General features: G+C 47.5%; 1 protein-coding gene across 7 annotated transcripts in view; it reads right to left on the bottom strand.

The window, feature by feature from the left end:
* KIF21A (kinesin family member 21A) overlaps positions 1-13,861 on the bottom strand; it is an 863,983-nt gene that overhangs the window by 614,416 nt on the left and 235,706 nt on the right. For all 7 annotated transcript variants that reach the window (XM_086967225.1, XM_086967228.1, XM_086967231.1 and 4 more), the window contains exon 9: positions 6,929-7,118. In XM_086967225.1, the coding sequence (XP_086823351.1) occupies positions 6,929-7,118 (190 nt within the window). The remainder of the gene's footprint in view (positions 1-6,928; positions 7,119-13,861) is intronic.

The following is a 13,861-nucleotide window of genomic DNA, read 5'->3' as shown; positions in this document are numbered from 1 at the left end:
GATCCAAAGAAAATGAGAGAAAAGAAAGGAGAGAAAACACAAGAGAAAAGAAGAAGAAGAAAAAAAGGCCCATAGTAACTAAGGGAAAACAAAACAAGAACCCCAGCACCCAACCCCCCACCCTGCACCCCTGCAGAGGCTACGGCCTACCCCCCCCTGGCAGCGTGCCTGTCGCCCTCAAAACGAATACCCGAAATTTAGAGAGAAAGACTTAATTAGGAAAAGGCCATAGAGTAAAGAGTATACAAACCCCCCACCCTGCACGTCAAAGAGGCTATGGCCCACCCCCCAACTAACGTGCCTGTCGCCCCAGAAATACCCCAAAGAAAGGGAAGAAACGGGGGAAAGTAACTAAAACCAGACCCCTGCCCTCCCCCCCGCTCGCATCAAGTAGCTAAGGCACGATCACAAATAGACCAACAAATCGACAAGAAATGGTGGCGTCGTAGTACAGATCAGGAAAGCGTCCTCATCACAATAATTGACCAGGCATCCGTCCTTCGATATATGGAAGAAGAATTCACCCCTGACCCACTTTGACCCTTCCATTAATACGGGGCCACTGAAAGTTAGCAATGCAGTACAACCTCAGAAGATCAGGGTAACCAGGCAAGCAAGGCAGAGCCAACTCCGTGGGAGACACCAGCATCAAGGGGCTGAAAAGACAGCCCTTCCAGACATGTAGGCGCTGCAGCAAGGTTCCGGGCCAACCTCCCAAATCGCGACACAATAAGGGCAGCGCAGGTTGGGTGGGAAAAGGAACAGTTCCATGGAGGCAACCTGCCTGCATTGCAGTTTCAGGCCGCACTCGCGCGGTCGGTCGACTCGGACCCGTCTCCAACACTAGCCAGGGCCCCCCACGGAGCCACCTGTAGATACATAGCAGGTTCACCCGGTACCAGTGGAGAGCCGCTTGCGGCACCTCTCTTCCTCGGATCGTCGAGGCTCTCATCCGTCGGTAGGGTAATAATGGCGTCCAGTCTCCGTCCAAGTTCCCTGGCTCCTCCCACCCAAGCAAGATGGAGGGAGCCCAGAGCAACAATGAGGTCCCGAACCGTGGGTTCCATCCTGCATGGCCGGTACAAACTCTCTCGCACTGAATGTAGCTTCTTCCCCAACCAGTGCCAGAAGCCCACACAGTTCCACCTAGCCGAAGAGCCAGTAGGAGATCCACCAAACGAGGGCCGTCACCACACTCAGCTGCTACGAGCAATCCGCCATTTCCACCATGGCCGTATGCAGGTCACTCAGTCTTTGGACGCCCTATGGAAAGCGCAGGCAGTAGTCGCGCTGTGGGGCACGGGGTCATATTATCAGGGACAGACCCATCAACCGCGTGCAAGATTGCCGACCTCCATGTCACTGAGGTCCGAGAAAAATGCACAGGTCTGTCCCAAGTCCAAAAGTGCATGTAACGTTGCGCCCGATCCAAAATGGCGACCCCCGCCCGTCCATTCGACCCACACAAGCAGCCTCAAGAACAAAGGAACAGTCTTACTAGCTGGCGAAGTGGAATCTCCAGTGTGTGCGTCCGTATCTAGGGCAACGCTCGTCCACTACGTCCGTCTGAGCAGTTCCAGTGCCGCCTCCCGCCTCTCCGTACTATGGGCGTCTTGGCCTGCAAAGCCGCGTCCTCAAGTGACATCAGCGGCCGGGATCAACCTCCGGCCCCTCAGCCAGCAGCCTGACTCCGCCACGGCCCAGGCGGAAAGGATCAAAGAGAGGGTTGCCGGTCACGTCTAGACTCCAGAGTTGCCGCCCGGTAATCACCAGTTCTTCCGACGCCGCGTCAGGTCGGCCCCGAGCTTGTGCAAGCAGGGGAAGGCAGGATATTGACAGGATTCATGCCGTGGCGAGCGGAGCTCGCAAACTAAGCGGCCATCTCGCTTCTCGCTCGGCCACGCCCCCCCACTTTTTATTTTTGAGTGAGGCCTATGCTATCCCGAGGAGAGTATGGCTGGCCCCAGTTTGTCGAAACCTTGGGGCATCTAGTGGTGTTGAGGGGCTAAGAATCATCTGTACTTCCACTGACATGCCTATTGTTCTGGGAACAGCAAAGTATTTGGGGTGGGCATGGTCCGTTAGGCGGAGGGCTATATCTGTTAATACAATCTGATATTTGTTTTAAAGTTTAAACAACCTTTTTATTGTTAAAGCTTGCACAACTGTTTTAAATGTATTTACAAGTATGAAATACTGATTTTTAACTAATATGTATTTTTAAATGTATGTTTGTGCTTTTATGAGTATATACCTCGAATAAAGCTTTACAACAACAACAGCAGTAGCAGTAGCTTATTTGGAGCAATCTCCTGACAGAAATAACAATAAGAACACAAAAGTGAATGGAAAAATCATGCATCAGACATGCAGGCAAAATGTGCCCAGCCATGTGACTGAAGAAAAAAACCTAACGCAGTTTAGGCCAAGTGTGCACCTTCTGGTCTCACCCTGGAGATACCCATTAAGGGACCATCTCTCAGGGAAGCCAGGAAGGGTTTTGCAGCGGTCGAAGCGCCTTGGGACCCTACGGAAAAGTAGTGCGCTATATAAATGCCTATACATACATATATATACAATATCAAAGTATATTCATGCTCCATGGGTGATACCACACATTTTCAAAACCCTATTGACATTTCAAGGAAATCTAGAATGAAAAGGAATGAAAGGAGATAGGGCATAAGAACAGAACTGTCCAAATATCTTATAGCCTCCATACATACATACTACAATGTTCATCAGAGATAATATTCCATCTTCCTAAAGATAACCGTTAGGAATAACCAGGTAGGAATACCACTGACATATAAGGCAAGAATGACTTATTAATGTTTATAAATGGAGAGTGGGGTTTTGAACAATATTGATTAATAAGCAACTAAATGATGCATTTTTGTTTTTATATAGTCTGCCAGTCTGCCAGTGTTTCCATCTTTGACCACATTTTGAGCTGCATATCTCTACAACTGCCACCGGGTGTTTACTTTATACACTGAACATTTTATGGAAAAACATATTTGATATTTGTCTATGTCCCCTGGTCAAATGTTTTCATTTGTTCTTTTATTCTTACATGGTGGTTATTTTTCATTAATTACTTTGCAATGTATTGATTATTATCATCTTAAAATGATACCTTTGGTGGGTGGTGTTGTTATATAATTATAGTCATACTCATTTAGCAATTGGGGTCTATGGGTTGGCCCTGTGGTTTATATTACTATTATTTACTGATGTAGCAGGTCATCTGATAACAAGCGGTTACGAGGACTTGCAAGGGGGAATAGGATCTGGGTTGAATGGATGACTATGCGTGGGGCAAGGCCTGCTCCTACCCGAGAGAAGTGGCAATAAGGGCAAGCTTTCAAACGGTCCAACTGAAATTGCTTCACAAGGGTGACACAGACCTCTGCCTGAGAGGTTGTGGGCAGAGACACTTTGCTCCATACTATCTGGGGATGCCCAACACTGCAGGTGTACTAAGAGAGGGTGGAAGCCAGACTGTCCAAGGTGAAGGAGGCACAGGTACAACTCACACCACAATTGGTATCCCTGAGCATCTGGGAGCAGAAAAGCTGATGAGGTGCACATTGTTTTTTGGGAATGTGAACCTCGCTGTTGGGAGACAGGACATAGCTAAACGATGAGGAAGCTCCTCTGCGCCTACAATGCGAGAATGGGAATCCAATCTAGATTGGTGTATAAGGGCAGAGGAGTTGGTGTACAAGGCCCAGAACTGTCCCTGTAAATTCAACAAAATATAGAGCACCAAGTACAAGTAAACTGGCCACTACCAGTCACCACCTTGAGGGAGGAACAAGATGAGGGATAGAGGATGGCAGGGATCACAAGCCTGCGGCGTTTGGGGCTTGGCGGCAGGAGGATACTGTGCCAGGGTGCACATGTGGGGGCCCAAAACCAATGCATGAGGACGTACGACATACAAGTCACACTGAGTGCCACCTTCTGTCTCGATCATCAGCCTAAGATAGTGGTATCCAGCCACACCCTGTATAGCCCTATACTGCAACACCTCAACTGTCTACGAGTAGTTAGAGGTGAGGAATATTTCACTGTTTGGGGTCAGCTGCTTGTTGGGATACAGCAGGATAGCCATCCGGCCACTCCCGGTGTCTGAAGGAGGGGAAGTGGATTACAGTTGTAGTGTGTCCCAGTAGGAAGAGGCCTACTTGGGAGCTTGGTATGCAAAGTATGGTGAAATGTTGAAAATGCCAATAAAAAAATGTTTTAAAACAAAAAAGAGGATCTTCAATGTTAGCAATAACTGGAACAGACTGCACCTCCATTCCTCATATTCTCTCCTCTACAATATTTGTGGGAGATTGAGAGCACGCTTTAAGGCAAAAAGAAGCATAAATAAGCATTAACTGGGGCACAAATACATTATACAAAACTGTCCTAACAATAGCCCTTAGAAGCAATGAAGCCAAGGGGCACAGGCAGGCCCATCATATATGTGCTTGTGGCTTGCAGTTTCTAAAAAAAAAAACGTTTAGGTTGTGAAAAATTACTTCCGTTCTCTTTAATACTAATAAGAGAAAACCCATGTTCCTGGAGGAAGGGCAACAGGGAGCCATGGCCAATACATGGTCAGCTTTCACTACGACGTAGCACATTTTCCAACAATATTTCTGCACAAAAGTGAAACTATTGACACATATGCTAAATATCTTCACTTAACCAGAAAGACAAAACTCGAGGCTCCTAAAGGGGACACTGGTAACCACAAATCTGACAAAGATATCCGTGAACCGCAAGTCCATTCGAAAGTCCTGATTAGAGGCCAACTTGTCTTCATCCAATGGCTCCTTTTTTACCCCATCTAGAAAAATTCAACATTGAACCAAATAACACCACAGCCTGTTTCTTTGAAGGAGAAGAGGGTGGCACAGTTTGAAGCTCCACATAATAAGCTTGCGATCCCAGTTTCCTGCCCCGCTAATCTACTATTTTACTATCCATTTATTGTGGTACACAGAAAATAAATAACTTTCCTAACTTTCAAGTGACAGTCACAGTTGATTATTAACACGGGTGTGTGATTTACCCCAAGGAAGGACGAGAAAATGTATTCCAGAAGAACAAGTTAATTACCTTTGATATGCTCTTCCTTGTGGAGTATCTTACTGTAGATGCCTCACCTTTAAAATATGCCAGACACAAGACAGGATGAGAAGAATCCTTCCAGGAATGATTCCTGCGTACTAGTACGTGATTCAGTGGGGCTCTAGAGGAACCTCGCACAGCCCCAGAAGTAAAACAGTTAAGTCGCATATAGGTGCCACTCCTCAACTGATATCAGTTTCTTCATTTTCTTCTCTACCGCACTCTCAGTCGCAGATCAGTCCAAACAAATTGTTGGTTGATGACAGTGCACTGATATCAAAAGTAGGACATATTTACAAAGTGCGGATGTCCACTCTACAGAATGAGGATGCACAAGGACGGAAGGAGTCTGCTGTTAGAGAATCCCCTAGAAAGAGCATTACCCTAATTATAATAAAAATAAGCTTGTTTAGAGTCATTTGTAAGCTCTCTCTAGACTATAGTGTACAATGTAGCTTCTCGCTCTCTGACAGCTTTGGTTGCATGAGGGCATATTTCTCGCATGACTGAGCCGTGACAAGCACCGAAGCACCAGAGACACACATGGTAAAGGTGTGATACCAATGTTTGCTTTCTGGAGTCACGGAACATCCTGAAACCTGTTGTCGTCAGGGTACACTTCTTCCCTAGCACACTACTCGAAATTGTTCTCTTGGGAGTCATCAGAAGGCCGAGAAACTTGGAAGCATAACTCCATAACTCAATATGTGGTTTGAAGGGTGCAGAAAGCACAGAACTGATGTAAGTGCACAGGCAGGTGGGGCAACTATATCTCTGCTCTGTTATTTCTGAGACCGGGCAAGGTCACTGCGGAGAAATAAGAGTGCAACCTAGCAGCACTTGGGAGTCAATGTAGAGAGAATTCTCCTTATCTAGGTTGATGCCTAGGATATTCTAAGAGTGACAAATCTGATGTTAGAAGTATCCATCAGAAGTGCATTTCAAAGAATCAACAAGGGAATTCTTTGTATCTTGCATCTCCTGTAAAGCTTCAATGATTAAGCCGCCCTCAACTACACTACAGTGTCATCAGTGGGTGTCATCGCTGGGCAAACCTTGCAGTCAAGATGTGAGATTCAAAAGGCTTTTGTAGCAGAAGCCTTTGTCCTTATTTGGCAAAGTCGAATCAGCTGCATTCCTTCTTTTCTTGAGGATAATGAATATACTTTGAAAAGATAAAAATATTGGCAGTCTAAATATGAGAGGGCTGTTTTAAGCAGGCTCTATTACTACTTTTTCCCATTGAAGTGAATACAAAAAAGGATAATTTTGACTGCTTCATTATTTCATAGCCAGGCCCTACAATCTCCAACTATCAAACTTGTGGCCAGATGTTAGATTTAGCATGTCATTATATTTTCTTATGAAAGAGCAGATGAGGCAGATGTAAAAAGAAATGAATTAACTCAGTCATTATGACGACATCGCGCTTAGTCAACATTTGAGAAACCTTTTTGGCACACTCCTATAATTTCACCTTTGCTCCAAAAGGGCATCACTGCAAAATGTGTGAATTTATCAATTAAACTTTTGAAAACATGCGACAAAGAATGATATGTCAAAAAGTTAACATCCCCAAATTATGAGAAGATTTACTTAGGGTCTATCTTGCAGCTTAAAGTAGTCTATAATGATGCAAGTGGCGCAGGGGGAAAAATAGGCCTTATAAAATCCACAAAAAGAGGCTGCTTTCACTGATATAACGAGAGTCTGAAAAAGAGTGCAGATCTGGAAACCACCTCTTTCTAAATATAGAATGCCATCGACTTTAATAATGTATAACAGTACTGGCCCTTACCTGCTCTTGCGAGCACCTGGTTAGCCTGGTCACTCATTAGCTGCGTTATTCTGCTTCTTAGTGCATCAAGTGTCTCTTGCATGGCTTTTATTCTCATTCGCAAGTTGTTATTTTCCGTTTGCAGCATGGCATTTTCATGGAACATATCATTGATACTCTCAACGCCTTCTTCATCAATGATCCTTTTACCCTGGAATAAAATGCACGAAAGCTTAAGAAAAGTTATTACGCAAGGCTTAAATTAACACTTTTACACAGCACCAAACCATGTAAACTGAGATAAATGTTAAATGTAGGGTGGTTTATAGAGCTGTAGAGAAAACGTTAGCAGTTTCTGTGGTGATCGGTATCAACCCAATTATTAATAATAATTGTCGGGGGAGGGAGAAGGTGGAGCACAGGCTAAGGAAATGGGGGTCAGGAGCAGAATTGGCAGTGACAAAGGTAAAGGTGGAACAACACTTCCTCCCTCCAGAGTATTTTTATTTTAATACACATCACATTCTATGTAAATACACTGACCCAAATCATAAAGCAAGTCTGCCTCCAAACATCACATTAATTTTGCCAGACAGGTAGCCAGGGTCTCAGAGGCCAGAAAATATAGGAAAAGAGAGGCAGGCCTGTCTGCAGTTACATTAAAACTTGCCGAGATAACTAAGACAATAACAAAAGCAAATCCATCCAGTTTCAAAGAGGCACTAACAAGAATGCTGGACTAGCGTTCCATAAACAGGCAATAAGGGGTGAATGTCGGGGATGAGTCATATCCTTGCTCTTAGTACATTATATGTGATACACTGTGATACTTGGAGGAAGAGACGGGATTAACTTTAAAGGACAAAATCAGAACCATAGGCAACTAAACATCATAGCTGAATCTATGGCTGAATAAGAAAAGACACTAGAGCTTCAACCCAACCAAATTTAACTCTAACTTCCCTAGTCCTATAATCTGGATTAATACCAACAATGAGGACATCTCATTATTGTTCTAATTTGTGGGGATGGCACAGAGCCTGTCCGCTATGTCTGTTACTTCCATGTGTAATTTTCACTGACCCTGAACGCAGCCTGTTCCTGCCATGTGATCCAGCTGGTTTTCACTGCTCCCAAACATCGATCTGCTCACTGATAGATGTTATTGTCCGCACTGATCATTTTGATATCCATATTGGTTTCAGAAATGGTGTTCTGTACAGTGGTAATGGTTGATACGATTTCAGGCAGTTCTTTTGCGATCAGTTCTGGCATTATTTTACCCATGCCGGCTTTTGTTGGGTGTTTAACAGAAATTTTTGTGCCTCCCCCATCAGAAGAGAAATTGCCTACGAAGCTTTGGCCTAGACATGTGGCAAAAGCATATAAGCAATGGCACTCTTTGTGTGGAAAGTCAAACCTAGGCTCACATGCGTAGCCAACAGCGCCAAGGACACCACAGTCAACAGTGAGTTCCTACTGCTTCGGGTGTAATGTAACCTGAGTAGTAGACAACACAGCAAGACAGCCGCCCACGATGCCTCAGGACAATATTGGCTCATTGACATTATCCTGGCCACAAGAAATCAATCCAAAGGCCCCGCAGGCACCCAGTCAGTCTCGATGTCCTAGTATTGGCCAAGTGTCAGACAATCAATCAATCAGGTATTTGTGAAGCGAGCTATTCACCCGTAAGGGTCTAAAGGAGCTTGGGGGAGGGGAGGGGGTTTCGTGCAGCTCTGTGCAGGTCTTGAGGCTCTTTCTGAATACTTGCAGAGTGGGGGATCGTCTGATGCTGAGGGGGGAGTTTGTTCCAGGTCTTGGCCGCAATGTAGAAGTAGGCTCTTCCTCTCTATCTGGCTCTGCGGATGAGTGGGTTTATGCCAGGTGAGGTCGGCTGAGCGGACGTTTCTCTAGGGTGCGTAGAAGGAGACACTTTCGTTGAGGTATTGGGGTACAGTGCTGTTGAGGGATCTGTAGGCGTGAGTGAGCAGCTTGAAGGTCACTTTCTTTTCTACGGGAAGCCAATGGAGGTCTTGTAGGTGCTGGGTGATGTGGTCTTGTCGTGGGATGCCGAGCACAAGTCTGGCAGCGGTGTTCTGGGTGGTCTGGAGTTTGCGGAGTAGGGATTTGCTGATCAGGGTGTAGAGGGCGTTTCCATAGTCCAATCTGCTGGGAGACGGTGTCGAAAGGCTGCAGAAAGGTCTAATAGGATGAGGGCTGCTGTGTGACCCTGGTCGAGGAGAGTGCGGGTGTTGTCTGTGGTGGCTAGGAGGGCGATCTCGGTGCTGTGGCTGCTGGGGAGTCCTGATTAGGAGGAGTTGAGGAGCGAGTTAGCTTCTATTAATGGTTGTGAGCTGGATGCGGACTATCTTCTCAATGGCTTTGGCTGTGAAGAGGAGGAGAGACATGTTTTTTTAGTTCTTAAGGTTCGTCGGGTCTGCAGGGGCTTCTTGAGGAGGGGCTTGACTTCTACGTGTTTCCAGTCATCGAAGAACGTGCCGGTTTCGAAGGTGGAGTTGATGGTGCGTCGTAGTTTGGGTGCTATGGCAGCGGCTCTGTGGAAGATGTGCGGAGGGCAGGGTTCAGTGGGGGCTCTTGAGTGCATGCTCTTCATGGTCTTGGTGGTGTCCTCTGTGGTGACAGCGGTCAAGGCAGTGATAGTATAGGTTGGCTGGCGTTGCTGGAGATAGGTATCGGGTCAGTGCCTTGTTTCTGTTTGTTGAAGTTATCATAGAGGAACTTGATCTTGTGATGGAAGTAGGAGCAGAGTACGTTGCACAGGTCCAGGGGAGGGGGTGGGGGGATCTGAGGCTTGGCTGGGGGGTTTGGTGAGTTCTTGCATGATGCTGAAGAGTTCCTTTTATGTTGTAGTAGTTGGTGAGGATTCTGCCCTGGATGAAGTTCCTCTTGGTGGATCTGATGCGTTGGTGGTATTCTGTCATTTCGGTTTTGTAGGTGGTGTGTGCTTCCGGGGTTTTGCTATTTCTCCCTGCTTTCTCGCGACGTCTGCACGTACGTCTGGATTCTCGGAGGTTGGTGGTGAACCAGGTGGCTTTCGTGGGCCATTGTCTGTCGGAGTTCCGGAGGTAGGGCGAGTGTGTCTGCGCAGTTGGTGATCCATGTGTGGAGTTCATTGACTGCAGAGTTGGCGTCGGTCGTGGCGGGAGCAAGGTGAGTGCGGAGTTATGGGGACCTTGCTCCAGTTCCTGCATGGGGTGTGGTATAGGTTTGTGTGCAGTGGGTTTTGAGAAGTAGAAATGTACACTTTGGTGGTTCGTCCAGAGGGCTTGCGTGTTTTGGCTGAAGCGGATGTTGTTTCCTCCTGCGAAGATGGGGTCGGGGGTGTATCCTGCCTTGTGGGTGGGGGTGGTGACTAGCTGTTTCAGTCCGATGTTGGCAAGATAGTCCAGGAGGGCGGTGGAGTTGGGGTCGCTGGGGTTGTCAAGGTAGAAATTCAGGTCTCCGATCAGTACGTAGTCCATTGATGCGATGGCATGGGGCGCAATGAGGTCTGTGTGGTTGCGGTGAACATGGTACGCAGTCTGGGAGGCGAGGGTGCCGCATAGGGTCATTCTGGGGTTGGTCTGGATCTGGAAGTGGAGTAGTTCTATGGGGAACGAGGAGTCGCTGGTGCTGGCTGCAGTGAGGCGGAGGGAGCTTTTGTGTACGATGGAGAGTCCTTCTCCAGGGTCGTTGAGGCAATCCTTCCTCTGGATCTTGTATCCTCCGGGGTTGGTGGTTGCGATGTCGGGGCGGAGGTGGCGTTGGTCAAGGTTTCTGTAAGGAAAGCAACGTTGGGCGACAGGGTGTTGCGGAGGTCCCAGATTTCTACTGTGTGTCTGTGCAGGGAGCGTAAGTTGAGAAGGATACAGCTCAACGGTTTGTGTGCGATGGTTTCCGGTGAGTGGGCAATAGTCAGGTGGTTCCGGAGGTTGGGTGAAAGTGTGGCTGCAGTATCGTCAGGAGAATTGGCCATGGGTGGTGTTCGGCGTCGACAGCTGGCAGTTGTGTTTCTCCCGCGATTAAGTGTGTGGAGGGGAGCTGAGTCGTAGCAGTGGGAGGTCGGGGTACCGACCCTGGTGCTTGTCGCGGTCGGGTCGCGGACAGGCGCAGACGGGCTTGCCTTTGGCACGCCAGCGGCCACCATTAAGTAGGGGTCAAGGGCTTGGGGCACAGATGGGCAACCACCAAAGTGTAAATTTATAAGGAGCAGGAACCGGCAAGGGGGGGCCTCGGGGCAGCAACGGCGGTAAGGGGAGCAAAAGCGGCAACAGGAGAAAAACAGAGGAAAAAGGAACCACAAGACAGATGGGCACTGGAAACTAACAAGGAAACTAAAAGGCACAGAAAAGGCACGAGGAAATAAACAACCACAAAAAGACAAAAGGAGACAAACGGGCACAAAAAGGCACAACACTGCACAAACGAGCCAGACAGATAAAGGCACAAAACTTACCGAAGGCTGGCAGAGAAGACCAGCAGAAAAGCAAGGTTCTCCCACTGAACCCTCAGGGATGAGGTGCAGGTAGGAGCCTGCGGGTGGAGAAGGGCCTTGAACACCTATCTGCAAACAGAGAGGTGCTTGGGTCAGCAGCACAATAACAGAGCTGCACGAGAGGAGAGCAGTATCTCTGACCAGAGAAGCAAAAGTCTGTTACTGCTGGATTCTGTTCCATAGCAAGGAGCTCCATGTAGACACTGTCAATGTTACTAACCACATTCTGTTTTCAATCCAGATGCACCAGCTGCATCTCTGCAAGCTCCCCACAGTTCATTCAGCATAGAGGAATATGTGTTGTAGACAGAGGTCAAAACGTTGTAAAGAGAGCCCAATGAAACATAGTTGCTGCTGTGCAGGATTTTACCCTCAGCTATGATCTCAGTCAGAGTAATTTGTTTGAGAAAGGGGGGTGGAGGAATGGCAGCAGCAGGGCATGCAGTACTACTCCAACCCCGGAATCAGTATTCAAGAATCATACTGCTTTAACAGCGGTTTTCGCAGGCCACTTCAGCACACTCAGGGCTATTCAATCTGGTAAGAACACTGCTTCACTCCATCGCAGAGACACTGCAACCTAAGCCTTTAGGTCTCTCCGAGGTTTCCACATAGAATTCGGTTCATGCCTATCAAGAGCTTCACCAGTTCGAATACGGGGCACTCCGATCAGCGTCCCAGGTATGCATTTGGCAGGCCATGAATGAGTGAGTCTCATAATCAGACCTTTCCATGCCCTTGCAGAATCTTCTTCTTGGCACACAGTTTACCATGTTGTAGCCCTCAGGAGTCGCCCTGCTCTCAAACTTTCTGACATCAGCGAGGCACACACAACAGCATTTAGTAGCGATTACTGAGCAGGGTGTACAGGCGCTCTAAGAAGTGATGGTCCTCTTCACTGCATCAAGCCGTCACAGAACAATTGCTTTCAGAGATATTTGTTCACTCACCTGCAGTCCAATATGTGCACTCTCTCGCACCGTCCCATTTTCTTCATCACCAGAAAGTATCTGGAGTAGAACTTAGCCTACTGTCCCTTCTATAAGACTCACTGTAGGAGTATCACCATGAGATGGACATGGATGCTTTCCCTAGGAGGATTTGGTTGGAGAGGTCGGAATATCTGACCATATTCCAAGGTATTGTTAACTGAATGACATAGCACCCATTGATCGCTCACAAAGTGCCATGCAGACTGAACCTTCAAAGATCTGGACCCCCCCCAATAGTCAAATATATGAAGAGGCACCCGACTGAATCAGTCTTTATTGGAATCTGGAGTCCGAAATTGGGCATAACATCTCGCTTTTATTTCCTGGCCAATTGTACTGCAGTTTTTGAGTGGATATTTTGTAGGGGTACCCTTGCAAGGAGACAGCACTGCACAGCACTGAATCAGCCCTCCTCTCGGTGACTGATAAGATCAAAATGTCACAGGATAGAGGGGGCTCTATGATTCTAGTGCTGTTCTAGTGCTGTTGGACCTGTCTGCGGCCTTTGATACCGTGTCCCATAACATCCTTCTCAGCCGTTTGCAGGGAGTGGGGATAGGAGGCTTAGCACTATCTTGGTTGGAGAGTTTCCTTTCCGGGAGGTCGCAATCTATCAGCCTTGGCCCCTACAGCTCCATCTCGAGGGTGCTCACGAAAGGGGTGCCACAGGGCTCTTGCCTTAGCCCCACATTGTTCAACGTTTATGTGGCCCCCCTCGCTGAGATTGTGCGAAAATATGGGTTCACACCAGTCTCCTACGCTGATGACACCCAGCTCCTCTACCCTTTCAGCTCCCTTGGCCCTAAAGTCAAGGAAAACTTTGCTGAGGGTATGAGGGCAGTGTCACATTGGATGGATGCAAACTGCCTCCAATGCAACGTTGCAAAAACAGAGATCATGCTCTTCGGCAAAGCAAATCTTCTGTGGTCTCCCGATTGGTGGCCACTGGACCTGGGTCCAGTTCCAACATCAAAGCCACATGTCAAAAATTTAGGGGTAAAAATTGACCAAAAACTAACCCTCAAGGAGCACACTAACCATATTGCAGGATTGTGCTTTCACACCATCGGCCTTTTAAGACGAGTCTTCCCGTACCTTCCTGATACCTATAGGAAGACCCTCGTACAGGCCTTGGTTACTAGCCGCCTGGACTACTGCAACGCCCTGCTGACACTTGCTAATGCGGATGCAGTAGGAAGTTTGCAGGTAGTCCAGAATACGGCGGCTAGACTGGTCATGAGTGCACCACCCAGGACTCCATCCAAGCCCCTGTTGGAAGAGCTGCATTGGCTCCCTATACGGCAGCGAATCAGTTTTAAAATATGTTGTACGGTTCACAAAAGCTTATATGGAGATAGTCCCAAATATCTCTCCCAATCATTGGAGCTGTATCTACCCTGTCGGTCACTTCGCTCATGCAATCAAGCCCTCTTGAAACCACCTGTTACAAAAAAATCTAGACAG

The sequence above is a fragment of the Lissotriton vulgaris genome, chromosome 1_1, assembly GCF_964263255.1.
Source record: "Lissotriton vulgaris chromosome 1_1, aLisVul1.2, whole genome shotgun sequence".
In the NCBI taxonomy this organism is placed as follows: domain Eukaryota; kingdom Metazoa; phylum Chordata; class Amphibia; order Caudata; family Salamandridae; genus Lissotriton; species Lissotriton vulgaris.
The sequence above is the reverse complement of the archived record's forward strand: the minus strand, read 5'-3'. Positions and strand labels throughout refer to the sequence as shown.